This window comes from Nansenia antarctica, assembly GCF_963989245.1.
Source record: "Nansenia antarctica genome assembly, chromosome: 12".
Classification (NCBI taxonomy): domain Eukaryota; kingdom Metazoa; phylum Chordata; class Actinopteri; order Argentiniformes; family Microstomatidae; genus Nansenia; species Nansenia antarctica.
In genome coordinates this window covers 14,700,377-14,718,967 of record NC_137682.1, presented here as the reverse complement: position 1 = coordinate 14,718,967, position 18,591 = coordinate 14,700,377, and the positions used below count along the sequence as shown (strand labels likewise).

The 18,591-nt window shown below is 41.4% G+C and overlaps 1 protein-coding gene across 1 annotated transcript in view; it reads right to left on the bottom strand.

The window, feature by feature from the left end:
• Positions 1-930: 930 nt before the first annotated feature.
• prkdc (protein kinase, DNA-activated, catalytic subunit) overlaps positions 931-18,591 on the bottom strand; it is a gene marked incomplete at its 5' end in the record, with an annotated part of 71,567 nt that continues 53,906 nt past the window's right edge. The window contains 23 exons of the mRNA XM_080543236.1: positions 931-1,743; positions 3,165-3,304; positions 4,643-4,831; positions 5,628-5,829; positions 6,197-6,268; positions 6,844-6,924; positions 7,180-7,272; positions 7,492-7,712; positions 7,933-8,000; positions 9,049-9,256; positions 9,881-10,024; positions 10,119-10,206; positions 10,834-11,045; positions 11,270-11,430; positions 11,746-11,926; positions 12,511-12,704; positions 13,723-13,897; positions 14,333-14,486; positions 14,858-14,960; positions 15,470-15,578; positions 16,553-16,777; positions 17,061-17,249; positions 18,262-18,400. Of these exons, the coding sequence (XP_080399362.1) occupies positions 1,539-1,743; positions 3,165-3,304; positions 4,643-4,831; positions 5,628-5,829; positions 6,197-6,268; positions 6,844-6,924; positions 7,180-7,272; positions 7,492-7,712; positions 7,933-8,000; positions 9,049-9,256; positions 9,881-10,024; positions 10,119-10,206; positions 10,834-11,045; positions 11,270-11,430; positions 11,746-11,926; positions 12,511-12,704; positions 13,723-13,897; positions 14,333-14,486; positions 14,858-14,960; positions 15,470-15,578; positions 16,553-16,777; positions 17,061-17,249; positions 18,262-18,400 (3,553 nt within the window). The 3' untranslated portion in view covers positions 931-1,538. The remainder of the gene's footprint in view (positions 1,744-3,164; positions 3,305-4,642; positions 4,832-5,627; positions 5,830-6,196; positions 6,269-6,843; positions 6,925-7,179; positions 7,273-7,491; positions 7,713-7,932; positions 8,001-9,048; positions 9,257-9,880; positions 10,025-10,118; positions 10,207-10,833; positions 11,046-11,269; positions 11,431-11,745; positions 11,927-12,510; positions 12,705-13,722; positions 13,898-14,332; positions 14,487-14,857; positions 14,961-15,469; positions 15,579-16,552; positions 16,778-17,060; positions 17,250-18,261; positions 18,401-18,591) is intronic.

Genomic DNA, 18,591 nt, shown 5'->3' with positions numbered 1-18,591 from the left:
TATACAGTATGAGTATGTTTGGGATATAAAACATCCATTTATAACAGCTGTTTTGTGTTCTCCCAGAAGTCAAGTTGTAGCCTACTGTAGGCCTATGTCTAACAATGAGCAAACTAATTTATAATCACTGCATTTCTCACAGCGAACCGAAATGTTTATGTGTATTAAAATTTCAGAGAATCAAGAGTGTCCTATCATAATTAACCTACACTTGCTGCATGTAAAACATTGTAGGTATAGCATGTTGCGAAACATGTGTCCACAAGGGCTTGTTCTGAGATTAAACCATGAGCAATGATGCATGATCAAATTAAAGCCAAATTAAACCTAGGAAATTGACTTGCAATTAGGTTTACACGTAAACTGTCCAGAACACACTACCAGGAATAGAATCAAATAACATTATTGTGCCAGACAATGTATCTTTAGGATAATTAACAATGTGCTGCATTCAAAATAAAATACTAATCTGTGTTTAACAAAAAACACCAGGATTAGCAAGTGTGTAGGAACGAAGAGGATAACCCTAACCCTAAGTAAGTAAGTATTAGCAAGTGTGTTGAGGTAGCCTAGTCCCTGTCAACCCAATCTGGGATACACCCGGGTCACCAAGTACTCCAATAAAGCACCTTCAATACAGTTGTGTCAGAAAAGCCTAGGTGTTTTCTGGCACCAGAACAACAGTCTCAGGAAACTATATGTTACTTCAATAAAGAAGAGCATTCATTTAAAAGGACCAAAGAAAAACAACTACACTTAATTAGATGAGACGAGAAAGTTAATCCAATTCACAATATAAGTATTTAGTGATCCTAAAACTGTTGTTGGTTATATCGAGTGGGCTCAACTTTCGTAATATGCAAAAAAACTGGAACTACAAGGGAAACAATAAGTCAAGGTCCCTCGTAATTTCTTAGGAGAAGTGTTATGGTAAACATTTTATTTTTTAACAATAATAATAAAACAAAGATATAAGACAATAGAGTAAACTTACATCTTCGACAGGGAAGAATGTTGCAGTCAAAGCTTGATCCAGAACAGTATTATCCAGTGTTGTTGTTTTTTAGACTAAGCATGACACAAAGACAATTCTGAACCTTACCTTCATGATACCAAATAATGTGTTACAAGCAAGATTACATTTATAGCCATGGTATAGGGACACAGTGAAACAAAGAGGGAACATAATCTATTAGGGGAACAGAATGGAGACAGCACAATCTTTGATTTGTTTAAAAAAACATCCCCAAAACCCTGTCTAGACCCAGGGCTCCCAGCCTATCAAAACCCTGTCTAGACCCAGTGCTCCCAGCCTATCAAAACCCTGTCTAGACCCAGGACTCCCAGCCTATCAAAACCCTGTCTAGACCCAGGACTCCCAGCCTATCAAAACCCTGTCTAGATCCAGGGCTCCCAGCCTATCAAAATCATGTCTAGATCCATGGCTCCCAGCCTATCAAAACCCTGTCTAGATCCAGGGCTCCCAGCCTATCAAAATCATGTCTAGATCCATGGCTCCCAGCCTATCAAAACCCTGTCTAGACCCAGGGCTCCCAGCCTACCCAAACCCTGCCTAGTATGTTAGGATCCATGGCCTGGTCGATGAGACAATCCACTTGGTTCTCGACTGACAGGCGTTCCATTCCCAGCCGGGCGCGGATGTTATGCTCCTCACTTCCCAAGGCCACAGCCAGCATGTCCTTATAGGCCAACTCCTTCTCAAAGCCCAGCTTCAGCTCCTCACTGCAAAACAAAGAGCTTCACTTAGACATGCCAAGTAAAAGTACACTGTTTCTGCCCTACAGCCATAAAACAGAATATTAACAAATGCATAGTCCTTCCCTTCCCTCCCCTAGCCAAGGCTATCCTGGGTGAGGCTCAATCGTCTCCGGACCGGCGTCGGGCGTTTCCGCTCATCAATGCATAGATGGGGCTTGGCCCCAAATGCGTCGTGCGAGTGTGGCGCAGAGGACCAAACCGCAGACCATATTATCCTGGATTGCCCGGTGTACCACCCACCCAACGGGATGCATGGTCTGTCGGTACTAGATGACGAGACGATGACGTGGCTTCTGGAGGGGTGTCCAGAAATATAGCCCGGGTGAGCCCCTCAACCAGGTCTCGGGGTGGTAAAAGGGTAGCCCCTCGGCCCCGAGCCTGGTGGAGTGGAGAGGAAGAACAACAACCCATACGCCGAAGAAGAAGAAGAAGAAGAAGAACAAATGCATGCGTCTTGGTAGTAACTACGACCAGGGTTGGAGTCCATTTAAAGGGATGGTACACTCAATTTAAATTTGAGTGATTTAGCAGACACTCTTATCAAGTGTGACTTACGTGACATCATATGTCAACTATGTATCACATCTCACCTCACAAGACTGCTAAACAATAGTGCTAGTAACAGCCACAGTGCTAGAAAAAGGTAAGCAAACAAGTGTTTTTTGATAGACAAAGTCCAAAATCAAGCTTCAATGGAAAATGTGTGTTTTTAAAAAATATATTTTTTCGTTTTTCTGAGTGGGGCAGTCCCACTCATATCTTTTCATTTTATTGGATAGAAATAGTGAAGGTAGACAGGAAAGTGAGAAGGAGAGGGCATGTCAGCAGGGCATGGGCTGGATTCAAACCCATGCCAACATGGGCATACTGTATGTGTGCACTGTAGATCACGGTGCTAGACCACTGGACCACCCCAGACCATATGAATGGAAAAAGTTTAAAGGAAAACATATCATTTCCAGATATTATTCCAATCTTTTAATTTGGGGGTTGAGTCATATACAGTAGCTGGATCTACAGAACGGATGGCATGGGACATTGACTCATATTGCTATGAGACTAACCACAAGTTTAGAAAGTATCTTACCAACTTGTGTAATCTACCTTTTCCAGTGGGTTGCAAAAATGTGGGCACCCCTGGTGAATATAATTCCAGGGTTGAACTATATATTCTGAAGTAACACCATGCCTTCTAAAGTATCCGACTGTGGTGGCTGTTTAAAACAGCAGAACCTGGGTTAAGGAGTACACCTCTAGCATTTCATGAACAAGGGTGAATCTGAGGGTGAATCCCACTGTCCTCCTGAAAATTCCACTAATCTGCTGGACACAAACATGGAACCACAGAGGTTGTTATCCAATGTGTATTCATGTTGAAAACATACCTGGTTATAGCAGCAGGGTTTGCTCCTTCCAGTTTTCTCCTGGCAAAGTTCACCTTCTGTAAGGGGTACCAGTTGATCTCTTTGGTGTCAACACTCTCTGTCCAGGTGCCTCCCTTCTTCAGTTGCTTCAGCTCAAAGTTCTGGGGTTATGGAGGAACAGAATTAGTGGCATACCATGGGCAGTGGGGAACAGTCAGGACCTTCTAGGCCCTTTATTTAAATGTCCTTTTAATTTCTAACCCTAACTCTATTAAATAGTGTAAATGATACTGTGATTTTATCTCTTCTGTTTGATGGAAAGGGAAGGGTTAATAACACCAGGGGCGCTATCCTGCCAAGAGGTTTTGAGGCCAAGTGACCAGTTCTAAATCAAGGGGTATTTTTCCAAAAGTGTGTTTTAGTTTGAATAATATACTTTTATGCTTGGAATAGTAGAAATAACAAAGTGTTTTCATATCAATATGCATGGATAGGCCATAAAGACATGAGATGGCTGTAGAATTTCTTGTGGAGATGTATTTTAGGGTGTGTTCTCACTAGAACATTTGCTTCACTTGGAATCAGAGTTTAGGATAAAATTCGCTTTGCTCTGCGTCGTTTGGAGCTGTGAGAACACGCATTCGAAGTCGCTCCTGGAGCAAACAACCAACGCATGCTCCGCTTGAAAAGGGTGGTTTCGATAGAAACGACGCATCGAGGCTGTCCATAGGAAAACAACACCGCATGCGTGTTCATCTGGATAAGAGCAGGACGAACGGGCAATTTTCCATTTTTCTGACCAATCAACTACCACGTCTGTTGCTTCGATTGCGTATGTTACTTCGTTTACATAAAGGGCTGTGAGAACACAAATCAGAGAAATAATTTATGCAACAATGTTGCAATCTCATCCACTTGCTCCGGGTCATGAATCGGACTTTCATGTGAGAACATGACCTAAGTAGTCATACTGAGAGTTGTGGTTGCTGTACCTGTCAAGTGTCTGGATGACTTGAACAATGGAAAATGAGGTATGACATCCAAAAACCTGAACTATCCCTTTAATGTATCCCTTTAATGTACTGCTTTGCGTTAGAAAAACATACTTTTCCATTCAGAGGGAGGCATGCTGCCTTTTTAAGATATGAGCTCGGGACTCTTAAGTTAGATGCTGAACCAGTAGACTTGCCACAAACTATCTACGTGATGTAGGCTTCATGTACAGTTTTAACATACTTTATATCCATGCTGTAAAAGTGTTTTTATTTGTGTTTGTTATGCAATTGAAGTGTATTATCGTTTTGCTTTGTCTCATATATCCCTGGTCAAAGATACTGTACAAACATGTAACTACAATACGAAAATATATACTATATATATTTTAGTGAAATGCATATAAATCAACATGGGTTCCTATAGGAATAACATTGCTCTACATACGTCTGGCCTGTTTAAGCATCCCACAAAGTTTCTTTAGGAACTTTTCTAGTTTGCACTACCTTCCAGTCCAAAGACGGCTCCTTGACAAAGATATCCATGGTGTTCAGCAGCAGGTCTGGGTCAGCCCTGTAGGCTCGTAGAGAGTGCACCATGACACTCTTGATCAAGCCTGACTCCTTCATGGGCTGCATTAGATTCAAAAACTGCCTCGTCAAGCGGAATGGCATAAGCTCTGGCACTGGGAGGAACTGGGGAAGAAAACAACAGACTGGATTTCTCCTCCATAACACTGTTTGAAATAGACCCTTCCTTTCTGCCTAACTTGAAGTAATCACTAAATTAACATGATTGGATTGGCTTTTCACAGCATTGGTTTCACCCAGTCATGCCAGATCAACGAGGAAGGCATTTGAACAGGGCTGGTTAATCACAATATAAGTCCTTTAAAGATGCAATTTGCTATAGAGACCCTCTATAGGGCCTTTCACCCCAGGGTAAGCAACTGTTCACATTTGCACATTCTAAAGTGATGATTTCCTGTATATGCAAATATTCTTGGCAATAAAAATTATTCTGATTCTGATTATTGTGGGACTCAAGACAAATAGCCAAAATACGGTGAGGTGTTTATCCTATTCCATCTCGCATAACGTTGCTCTCTCTCTCTGCAATTTTTTTGTGTGGAGGTGCAAGTGGCTGGAGTCGCAGGTAGCACAGGTGTTGAAGAGCTGAGATTGACATACTGACAACTGTATTTGCTACGCTCTCCTGATTAGAACTGTTTATCAAGTCTGGATGGGTAACAGTATATATGTTACGGTACATGTGGGAATACGGTACATGTGGGAAAACTAGGGTTAGGTGCTAGGGTGCTACGGTTAGGGTTAAGGTTAGGGTTAGACATGTCAGCATGTACCAAGTCACCCTAGCACCTAACCCTAACCCTAGTTTTCCCACATGTACTGTATTCCCACATGTACCGTAACATATATATATATATATATATATATATATATATATATAACAGTATATCAAGAAGCCTACCTGAGTGGCAGATCCAAAGGCATGGCCAAAGTCAATGCCAATCATGCCCCCAGTCTCCATGTTAATCATGAAGTTGGAGAGGTGACGATCCCCAATGCCCAGGATCCAATGGCTGATGCACAGCAGAGCGTGGGAGCTGGTGAAGTGGGAGCGCAGGGAGAGGAAGGCCTCAGGGGTGGTGCTCATCAGCACAAACGCTCTCCTGGAAAGAAAGGGAAGAGCAACATGGAGACCTGTAATGCTTGGTGTCCTTTCATGATGAAAAAATAAAGGCCTTGGGAAACATCTAAATGAATCTGGCAAGAGGTAGATTTTTACCAGTATATACGTAAAGCCAGCCCTTGATGTCATGCCCAAGACCCCTTAGCTGTGATATATTCATGATAAACAACCTCTGGTGCCTAATTGCTTAAACGACCAATTCAATTATATTTATAATGATGATTACACTAAAGTATTAGCTGTAGTTGGATCTTGCAGTAATTGTGCACTAGGGGAGGTAGCGGGGTTCTCAGGGTGAGTTAAGAGAGAGAAACAGGTTCAAGCAGGTTCAGGACACAAAAACCTACCTCAGCAGATTGCCTGGAACAAGCTGTTCTATCTTTGTGAAATTGTTGACAGTCTCACTGCGCTTTGCCGTCCTGTGAAAGTCACACAAAATGGCAACTTATTTAATCTGAAATGGTTGTCATGGTTATCAAATTACAGCAATGGAAGTAATGCTCCATAGAACCTGGTATGAACACTGTTAACAGCATGGGTATGCATGACTAATCTATCAAATTGGTTAATAGATATATTATATAATGCGTGGGAGAAAAAGGCACGTTTCCCCATTGTTTCCTACTTTCCACCAATGCGAAACTAGTTCTAGTTCTGGGCTGGTGCTAGAGCCCATTCACAGTTGATTCTTCTATGAAAACAGTTGATCAGGGAGGTAGCTAGAATATACTGTATGTAAATTTCGTTGTTTGGTACCTGTACTATAGCAATGACAATAAAGACCATTCATTACTGTAGAATATAGAATATACTGTATGTAGTCTTTACTGTAGAATATAGAATATACTGTATGTAGTCTTTACTGTAGGATATAGAATATACTGTATGTAGTGTTTGGAAGTTGAGCTTCCCACAATGTAAACAAAGATTTCTGTGAGAACATGGGTGAAACCATGACATGAACTATCACAGTCAATGAAGTCAGTTGACTTACTTGTACATTTCTGGATATCGTCTAATACCCTCCAATTTGGGGGAAACTTTGGTGATCCAGTTATCATACACTTCAGTTGGTCTACAATAATTAACAAAAATATTGAGAGTCAGGGCAAAGTAACACATAGAAAAAGGCATAGTTGACCAAATTCATGCATTCATACGTCATACTGTGTCACAATGGTCAAACTGATCAACTGACAATTTTGCAGTGTAAGCTTCAGACTATTTTAATAAAACAGCCAAGTTATCTATTTAACAAAAAATAAATCATCACTTTATGGGGCAATAAATAACTACAGGTTTCTGAGTATTGGGAGTAATGCTAATAAACCTTGTTGCCGTCTTCTGCTCCTCCTCATTCCTGGTGTTGAGCAGCAAATCCTTCAGGGTACTAGTATTCTCCATCCACTCAATAAGACCAACTCTGTAGGAATAGTAGACATGTTGTGTATTAAACCATGTGGACGGACCACTACCACTGTATCAAAGATCTAATGAAGGCCTTTTACGGCCAAAACAGGTTTACAGGTTTACAGGTTTACAGGTTAACAGGTTAACAGGTTTACAGGTTTACAGGTTTACAGGTTAAACTGAGTGCTTGTGTTCCCATCGTCTTTCATTAAATCTTAAAAAAAGGTAGTACCTGGTCGTTATGGGAACCACCTGGTATGTGCGGAGTTGCATGCTGCTGTGAGCACAGGTGGCGTCTTGGGCCAGGAGGATGTTCATGACACCAAAGAGCTGCTCAATGCGCTGATCCTGACGGAGGTCTTCTCCGCCCTTAACAAGGAAGGGGTGCTCACGCTCGTCGTCTCCACGTACTATCAGGCGCTTGGGACGCCGAATGGAGCTCATCACCTTCACCTGTAGAGGAAAAAAACCATATGGTAAAATGTCAAAAATGTTTAGGTTGAGTTGAGTTAATTTCAATGGGTAAAATTAACCATTCACTACTTCATCTCTGAAAACCCAGAATTGAGGCCCAAGAAGAGGGGGGTTAACTGAGTTAGGTGTTAGCTGAGTTTTTTGTTTGTTCAGAGTAACAGTTTCTAAATTATTTTCAAAAGGAATATATATTACATACCCTTTCATCAAAACCTGTGATTTTTGCATGATACTCTGGCAAGGGTTTGGATTTGCCGTCATACTGTCCTAAAAGACGAGAAGAAAAAAACATTATCCGTCCACAGTATTATCCATTAGAGAGCATTGGATGGACAGCAACAGTATACCATAGAACTAGCAGCATTTGTCAGGGTTCAAGGTTTCTCCTAGTATAGCACTCACACTCTGTTCACCCTGCTGGGCGAAATTAAATCAAATGTAGCTGCATAATTTATACAGCAACTTGTCCACAATTTAGCCCCATCTGATAAGTTTCCTGCATTTAATTTATTATATTAACAATCCTTCTATAATACCTTGATTACACCGATAGACGATCACATGAACCACTATTTAACTCCTTGTTCATATCAACATAACAGCAGTTATTTTAGCAAGTCAGACTGAAATGGAAATCAATAAATTACGCTCATAGTAATGCCCTAACTTGTTTTTCATTGTAATTCTTGATTTTCAAAGTGTACGTTTCATATCTAACTCATTGCAAATGAGAATTGGTTCTCAACTGACCTATCTGGTAAAATAAAAGTTAAATAAAATGTCAATGTAAATTGCCGCCCCCTGGTCTAGTTGGTAGCAGGATCAAAAGCTGGCCCTGGCTCACTAGGCTTCAGCATTAAATGCTTTCCATCTCTGCACGCACGCAACATTAGTCAGAATAAACTCAGAGGGTAATTTTGGGAAGGTTTTTTTAAGAGTATATCAAGTTTGAGGACTGTCAAAGTTACTGCATATGATCAATTTGAAAAAAACAACTTAATTCTTTAAGTGAAGTTAACCTAACTTCCTTATTTTGACACGTGCATACATTGAATTAGACTGTTCTATGCAAATGTGATGCAATTGAAACATCAACCTTATAGAAACACTTACAGACAGCTCTTTGGACAAAACAAAGACAATACCTTTAGTTTCTATAGTACTAGGCAATTTTAGCTTGTTAGCATTTTACATGAACACTGTTTTAATGACTCTCTGCAGCCCAGACTTTCAACCTTTAAGAGAAAATAATGAAATGGAATATACTGTGCCTCAACAGTGGCGGTTTAACTTTGTGTGGGGAACCAGTACTGACCTGGCACTTCCAGTTCCTTACGGAGTGTGTCTGCTTTGAAGCTACTCAGCCAAGGAGAGTATTCCTTCAGGTTTCCCGGTTCCCTCTGAAATCCACGCATGGTGCCTGTTAGCTCATCCACCTGCCTCAGAAAGTTCTTGTCTTTTCTCTTCTGGAAGAGTTTGGTACCTCCAGCGCCCAGCAGTTTCTCTACCTCTTTGGCAAATTTCTAGTCAGGGCAAAAATGTTAAAGGGAAGTCAAAAGAATGTCATAAAATGTCTACTTGGATAATTGCTTTTTGTATGAATGCATTAGCCAGAGAGAGTTGCTAAAAAGTCTGCCATCTGGCACTGATAAAGCATGTGGGACACTTGAGATAACCTGGTGTTTGTGCGTGACACTTCGCTTTTAAAATGTCACCCGTGGACTTGACAAAAGAAAGTAAAAATGTGTATGAGACTATCGAGTTTCTAGTATTACTTGAACGGTAATTTTGATCCTCTGAGTCTTGATTTTCTCTCACTCGGTCAAGGCCAGATGTTGACCCATGGGCACGGAAAGGTGAATCTGTTGTGGGTGGGAATCCCCGTTTACTATGACATCTGTCATTAGTGTCTAGACCTAGAGCGTTGACCCAATAGCACTTCACGCAATCGTTTATCAATGATACAATTTCATGCACCTGTATATGGGCTCTGGGTGTAAGGGGCTACCTGTCGATACTGATCAAGTTATAGCATATACAAAAGTGCATTCATTTTGTGAGGAGAAATGTCCCATACATGGCAGGAATGTCAGAAAATATCCCTATATAACTGTACATATTTGTTTACAAGGGTATAAGATGCCCACCTGTATGAACTTCTTGCGGAATGCTCCAAAGCCTTGTGCGTTCTGATCCCCGAGGGAAGAATGCATTTCAGCATACTTGCTCCTCATTTTCTTCTCGTCAAAACTCTGTTTCTCCAATTCATTTTTCACATCATCCCACCAATCCTGTGACAATCAAATGACAAAACAAATAAGCCATACAATTCTAGGTATAGATAATTGGCAGATATTAGATCAAATTAAATGCTAAACTTATTACCTTAAAAAGCATCTCAGGGTTGGTGAGATGCTGCAGGGAATTGACAAAGTCTTGCACAGTGCCTCCTTCATCCAGTACAGACTTCAGCCTAAGTAACACACACATCACATCTGGCAGTTATTTCAGGGCTATACAATTTTCACATGTTGTTATGTTGGAGCCTGAAATTGAAATGCATATACAGTGCCCTGCATAAGTAATGGAACAGTGAAGGATTTGTTCATCTTCTCTACTCTCCAAAGGTTTGGAGGTTTACTATGAGGTTTGTATTACTATGAGGTTAAAGTAATAATAGTAGTAGTAATGGTAATGGCAGTATTTGTGTACATATTGGTTTCACCATTCAGAAATCACGCCACTTTTTATGCATATCCGATTTTAGGTTACCCAAAAGTAATGGGACAGATTTATCAAATGTTGGTCTGCCAACAACAACCTGGCCCTCAAGTAGACCAAGAAGACCAAGGAGCGCATTGTGGACTACAGGAAAGCTAGGTGCTGCGAACACCCCCCCCCCCCCCCCCCCCATCTACATCAATGGGAGGGTGGTGGCGCGTGTCTTCAGCTTCAAGTTCCTTCATGTCCACATCACCGAGGACCTCTCTTGGACACTCAACTTCTGTGTTGTTGTACTGGGATGTCATAATACTTATACAAGAAATTGAAACGAAATAATCAAACATGCTTTTAATTTAGGTGAAATGGGATGGCAAACCTGTCAACAAACTCTCGGTGCTTGTGTCCACTGGCTGAGTCCTCAAAGTTGTAGCTCTCGCTGCTGATCATATAGGGGTAGACAAGCGCCTGGGGATAGCACTCTGCAATCTGATCAACCACGTGATGCACCGCCACAGCCTCTGGTTTGTCCAAAAGGGCCATTATCTGACTGATCCAGCCAATCAGCTGCCAGCAGGGTATTTTCACCATCTAAAAAAGTAACATTATTTGTATTGCTTTGTCACAGCAAAAATACAGAAATCTGTGAACAATGGCATGTTCAATTTCAAAGATAATTAAGATCCTACAAACAATTGCGACGCCACAACACAAATTTGGTGCGACCAAATGCGCTGGGTGCCACCAACCGAAAAAATGACACACCTCTCTGGGGAAAGAGTTAGTCGGGAGCCCTGGGTTTAGGGGTTACACACCTCTTTGACCATGAGATCCAGCGTCTCAGCCGGATAGATCTCGATGATCTGCAGCAGACGGGGGAACTTGAATCGAGCCTCTGCAGAGTTCAACTTCAGGGCTTTGAGCACACTCTCCACCACATGCACAGGGAGGGACAGCAACTCAGGAAATTCACTCACTACAAGAAAAACATGATACAACGCAATGCATCCAGTGCAGTAATTGGTAATGCTTCACTTGTTAAATACACTTGCAGCTACTTGCAGTCCTGTTGCAGCTGGTACATTATCTGCTAAAACACACTACACTGTGACTCTCTAGCTAAATACATGTTATTAGTGTAATAACATTTGACAGATTAAACACTGTAACTGCTACAGCTTGTTTTTGTATTATTTCATTTTTCACTTTATTTGAATAATGTCTGGCATTTTCTTGATGGATTCTGAATAAAATATTACGAGATTACTAGAGGAAGACGACCGGGACTCACAGCTTTCGCTTTGCTCCTCTTCATGCAGTCTTTTGTCACAGAAGTTGGCCATGGCCATGTAGGCTACGACAATGCTGCTGGTGTCCACAGCCTCCTGAGAGTAGGACTGGACCTCCTCATCCGCCCTCTTCACAGCCCCACTGAAGTACTCCAGAGCTCTCAGCTGGAGCCCCACCTCCACCTAAAGATGTATTTGTCAAAATCATTGGTGTCCAACCTGGAGTGGGCCATGGCTTTCATTCCAAACAAGCAGTAACACATCTGATTGATCAACTTATCATAGTCCTCAATCAATTAAGTTGAGTTAGGTGTATTGCCTATGTATGTCTATTTATGTCTCACTCTTGTTTTTTTATTATCTTAGGACTGTGTTTTATTATCTTAGGACTGTGTTGATTGTTAGCACCTAGGGTTTGCATTTCAATTTCGTTGTACCCGTACAATGACAATAAAGATCATTCATTCATTACTGCAAAGTTGGAGCCTAGACCCACAGACCCCTCAGATCTCTGCAGAAAAAATGTGATGATCTGTATCAAAGATGTGTATTGGTCATAATCCATGGAAAGCCAAATGGTACAAAATGTGACTTCAACTCATGACTGCTCTGTGAACCTCAAAGTTCACAGTAATTTGATTGACGACTGTGTGTGGTTCTGAATATCAGTAAAGCTATTGCCACTATTGCGCTTAAAAAGCGCTAATCAATTTCTTGTGTGGCTCTTTCAACAATAGTAGGTTTTTAGTTAAAATACAAAACGTTACCTTAAGCTGACCAGTTGGTAAGGAGGACCCAGCAAGCTGCAAAACTCTCTCTGCCTTCTCTCTTCCAATGCTTTCCAGGATAGAAGGGCTGCTGCTGACAGCAGAGGCCATAATGTGGTAAGAGGTTCCCAGTAGAATTCTCTGATCCCTGAGAAATTGACCAGAGGAATCCTGACACTCGGACTGAAGGTCATCTGAAGAAGACAAGAGTAAGAGTAAGAGTAAGAGTAAGAGTACTACTACTACTACTACTACTACTACTAATAATAATAATAATATGAATTAAACAAATGTATATTCATGTATACACAGACTAGTGCTTTTCTAAGACCCAAAGCTTTACAAAAAGAGGTGAAAGGTATAATTAAATAGTTCATGATCTCACATCTCATGAGATTGCACCAATACTGTTTTCCTTAAGACAGACTGCAATAACACACTTTAATTTTACACTTGATCGGGAACTGTTCCGACATTGTTTCTGGCAACACAGGGCTTTACATTCTATTGTTACGGCTATAATAAGGAATTATTAGGGTTTCTTCACACGTTTTCCAACTTTGTTTTCCAATGTTGTACTGCAAAAGCGTCAATCCATGCCCCATTCGGGTGGATGCAAATAGAAGCACACCTTGGCAAGCGGGGGGTTTTACACATCACACGTGTGTTCAGGCTCCGTGGAGCTTCCCAACTATTTGAGTAGCACTGCAGCAGCAGCAGCGCGTGAGGTGGTCCGTGGGAATTTCCACACAATCTATTTGACTACATCTGTAAGTAACGTAAATCAGACATTATACTAATAATGCCAATTGGGATTTCCTAGCTAATTACACTAAATACTTTTAAATGACCACTGTCACTTTTGACATGTTGCGTGAATACTATTAATAATGATATCTCTTCTTTTTCTGCTATGCTTATCCTTACTGACTACAGTTTATGTTTGTATTGAACGCACTAGCTGTGAGTTGTAAGAACACTGAGCAAAATAACAATGTATAATTACATTGCATTTGATACAGTGGACAATCTGATTTTAGTCTAAACTGTGGGCCTTGAATGAATGTCACAATATGCTGGACAAGATCTTATTTTTCAGAAAGAATCATAGGGTCAAGTCAGGTCAATGGGACTTTGTCAAATGCCAGATTTATCTATCTGCTGTGGGTTTCCTTAAGATGGTGTGCAAGGGCCACTCCTTTTCCTACTTACCCAGCAGTGGGATGGTCTTTAACATGGAGCTGACCTGCTCCACTGGCCCCTGACCAAGACAGCGTTTGTGGCTGAAGCTACTGAAGCTGTGGACCCAGCGATGCAGCCAGCTTCTCTGCGTCTTGGCCTCCCTGTGGAGCTCCTTCAGCAACTTGGTGGCAACAGGGAAGTTACTCTGGAACACAGTTGAAAAGGTGCAATTGCAATTTGTAACCTCTGTAGCTACTGGAAAACTACAATAACAGTCGACACTCAAACAAATACAAACATACACAGACACGCACACGCATAGAAAAGCTTAGTTCCATTTCAGCCAATCGGTGCACAGACCCTCACCCTCGGGTCCTCTGGGCCAATAAGTTTAATCATAAATGCCACTATTGCTTTACCACTAAAGGCAAGTTCTATCAGCAATGACATAGCTTCCTGCACAGATGTAGAGTGGAGAGGGGGGAATTCAAGCACTTTCAATGACCCATGTCTATTTTCAAAAACTTTTAAGGCCTTGATTTATTTTTTCTCAAATTCACAAACTTTCAAGGATTTCGAGGACCCGTGGAGAAAGCGTTGTTATCATGTAATTTACATGACAATTAATCATGTAATTTACCTGTTTCCAAGCGCTATCAGCCATGCGCAGCTTCATGCTGAACTTGCAGTCTGTCACCAGAGTGCTGAGGTCCTCTGGCCCATCCACCTCCATGCTGTCACCGTGGCTCTCTGTACTACTCAGCTTCTTGCAAATCTTATCCAGGAAGAAACATCTGATCCACAGCCAGAGGAATTACATGTTACCATGGATATCCAATGAAGACACACATTGCTGGTATTTTAGATAATTTCCTTGAGCTGTTAACACTGCGGGCGCTGTTTCACCTAGGCCCTAGGTGTCAAATGACCCCACTCTTCACAATGGGAGTCTGTGTACTGACGCACAAAGATCGCTGGATGGCGCTGCTTGTACATTAGTCGCAGCCTGAACCCTAACCCTAATTGAAACTCTGAAACTTGCAACAAGGAGGTCATGGCTGAGGTCCAAGCGTATATATAAATATAAGATACATATTTTATATATAGATATAATAAGTCATTCATTAATGATTCATTAATATTAATGAAAACATTTAAATCTTACCGAGATATAATGATATCATCCCAGACATTCATAGGATCCATTTTGACATCAGGGTACCGGTCACTCCATAATGTAATCAGGTTCTTAAGGGAGTTCACTGAAACTGTGATTAAAGAAATATACAAAGACATTAAAATCGAATTTGTCATCTGCAAAGGTAATATATTACCTAGTATAACAAAATAATAATAATAATAATAATAATAATAATAATAATAATAATAATACATTAGACTTATATAGCACTTTTCTAGACACACAAAGACGCTTTACAAACTGAAAAGATTGAGTAGTAATAATAAAAAGAAACAAAAAATATCAATAAAAGAAAGTATAGGGGCCTAATTAAGGTAGTGCTGGGGACACATGGGAAGGGGAGGGGGAGAGGGTTAACTGGCGAAGGCAAGCTTGAAGAGGTGGGTTTTGAGGGCCTGTTTAAATGTTGGGAGGGTGTTGGCCTGCCTGATGTGGTTGGGGAGGGCGTTCCAGAGGGACGGGGCTGCGGCTGAAAAGGCCCTATCACCCCAGGTCCGGAGCTTGGTCCTGGTGGTCTTGAGGGTGGTTTGGTCGTCAGACCAAATAAGGTTACAATAGCAGGATTGGAGCACTCACCCTCTCCAGTGATGAAATGAAGGAAGTCCTGGATCTCAGTCAGGGCCTGCGCCGACTGAAGAATGGTCAGCCGACTTCGATTAAGCAGCGTGTCGATACTGGAATATTTCTTCATTGAACAATTGAGAGTTAAAACGTGAGTGAACATGATTTTCAGGTTAGAACAAACATTTATAACATCTTATGGATGCAGTCAGAGCATTTAAAAAATTGTCCATAGCAACATGAAGATTATCAGGGCATTTTGAGAATTTCATGATGCCATGCATTATCCAAGCCAACTCATGCTTATTACATCAAAATATTTCCCCCGCTTCTCTGCGCTGAGAGAGAATGCATGATGACGGTGTGAGAGGAGATAGGAGTTGGTCCCATTGCTTGGTCCTTGTTAAAATAATCGGATATTTAAACAATTTACCCTCTTAATTTCTGGAATTCATGAACTGCTTTAACAAACTCTATTTTGCCAATCTATCTGAAAGCTGATAAGGTAAACCATTCTCTTTTCAATCATCTTTCACAGCTCTTGTCACAAACTTGTGGTGGCTTTCGGCTGCACCTCACATGTCTTCACATCTTGTGTCTGCTGTGACAGCAGCATTGAGGTAGACCACCGTTGTGACTGCAGTATTAACCTTTTAAACAATGGCCCACTGAATAGCACCGCCTACTGTTTTTGTCCGGGATTCCATAGTACCCAAAACCATTCTGTGATTTAACACTTAATCAGCCATGAGGGTAAAAAAAAGTGTTATATCTTTGCACTCGATCAAATTTCAGGACCCTCCTTTCATGACTTTTCCTAGATATGTGCGTTCTACTACCCAGTAGCCTTACATTTTCAAAATCACATCAGGATAAGCTAATACAAAGCTATTTTGCCGTTTTTCTGTGTAGGAGACAGGCTAATTTACAAGCCAGCCAACTAGTGGTCTTTGTGTGTAAATAGCAGCTTCGCATTGTAAAGAGGGGCGGCTCTTTTAGTAGGTAAAAAAAGGCACGGCTGTTCTAGTGTTAATTTCACCATGCAAAACATTTGGTAAATAACCCGGTCAAATTGAATCTTTCTCTGGTGCTTCTGACCTGCATGAAGACCTGCATGCAGTTGTTAGCATAATACTTGGCACGGTCGTAGTCCTCCTGGAGGATGTAGAGCAGGCTGAGCTCTTGGCTGTATTGGCTCTCCAGGAGGTTCTTGCGGTCCTCCACTTTCATGGCATTGTCCACAAAAGTGAGCAGAGACTGGTCACTTTCGCCCAGCTGAAGTTGCTTTAACATACTGCGCATCATATACTGCAGATATGCCTCCTGTCAAAGACAAACACACCAACTTGTTAAACATAAAGCATGCAATATTTTTCAACTTATAGTCAGCCAGTTTTTACCTTCAAAGTAGTCGATGGGCCAGGAGAAACCGTAATCCATGGTTAAGAGTTGTTTAAATAGCCACTAATAAATTCAGATAACTTCAGTCACTAACAAAACGTCACTCACCAATCACTCCCGTGGTTTCTTTGTTAGCGGTGGCTAAAGTTAGCTTAAGTTACTATTTAAACAATTCTGTGACGTTAAAATCTAGTGGCTGTCATACCTGATAGTAGGGGTCGTCCCATATCTTCTCCAGGTTGGCTGGGGAGCTCTCGTCAATGTTTACAGTGGAGCAGTACTGCAGAGACTTCCATTCAGTCAGGTGACTGTAGGCCTCCAAGGCAGCTATCTCCCAGAAGTCTTTCTCAGTGTCCGTGGGTTCCCCATCACTCCAATGCTCAGTGTTTAGCGCCTGTCACGGAAAGGAACAGCAAGAAATAAAAAATGATGTCACTAACAACATTTGAATTATCTGTTACTGTACTCTTTCCAACTGTCAACCGTTTGCGACAGCCTATGGACAAATCTCCTGCCTCTCCTGCATCTCCATCGAGCTATGGAATTCATTGTTTTAGCTTTTTCCACACCAAAATTGACTACCAACAGCTACTGGGGTCCTGCCCAGCTAGTGATGAGCTATCTTTGATGGCCACCTCTGGTGCCTATACATACCACTGCTGCCTCTCTGATTTCACCCCGGTGGAATCACACACACCTCTAGCAGGCTCACTTTCCTCTCATTTGTGGTAGGCGGTTAGGATTTCGTCCAGCAAACCACCACCTTGAAACCACCACAGCGAATCCGCTGCTACGATACAAACGTTATATTCTCTAACCAAAAGGTTACAATGACCCAAACTTAATCCTCTCTTGCTAGATTTCTCTCGCCGAGTGTTGATCTTGAGAATGTGGATGGAAAGGACACCTAACAAAGTAATTAACTGGGTTTAGTTTATCTTTTGTAGGAGGCATTGTGTGCCAGTGTAATGTTAGGTCAATATTGTATTGTATAGACTGTAGTCTTACTATCCAAATGATCAAATCTGCCACCTTTTGCTGTACTACTCATGGTGGCCCGCCTTTAGTTACTGATTCATTTGAATAGAAGCAAACTACTAAAATGTTTTCTTTTTTAATGAGACAATGAGACAATGAGCCAAACTCATTGTGACACAGCAGCAATAATTTGTACAGGTAAACCACAATATCAAATCGTCACTCTCTGCTCTCCGGCACACACTGCTTTTGATAGAACTCTTTGAGAGAACCATCAAATTGAAAAGAGCATTATTATTATTATTAGCAAACTAGCAGTGCTATGACTTTGTGACTGCTGTGTCTGATAGAGGCCCTTATATTGATATTCAATTTGATAACAATCAGGAAATTACTCAATCTGTTATTTCTGTCTGTGCATTAGCTACCTCATTGTAGAGTTTCACTGCTTCCGCGTAGTCACTGTTGGCTTCCGCTTGCAGGGCAGTGCATGTTAATGACTTGGTCCCAATTTTGCCACCAAATATCCCCCGGACAACGTCATAGTCCCCTAAAGATCTGTAGAGTCTGGAGAAGAGACAGAAGTAGTAGCTATATCACTTCTATTTGCACACACATAGTTGGAGGTGCCTACATGTACATACAATGCTCATACAATGCAATACAATGTATTCATCCCCCTGCATAGTCTGGAAATCAAATACATTAATTTAGGATTTTCCCCACTGATTTACAGTACACAGCCTACTGGACACTTT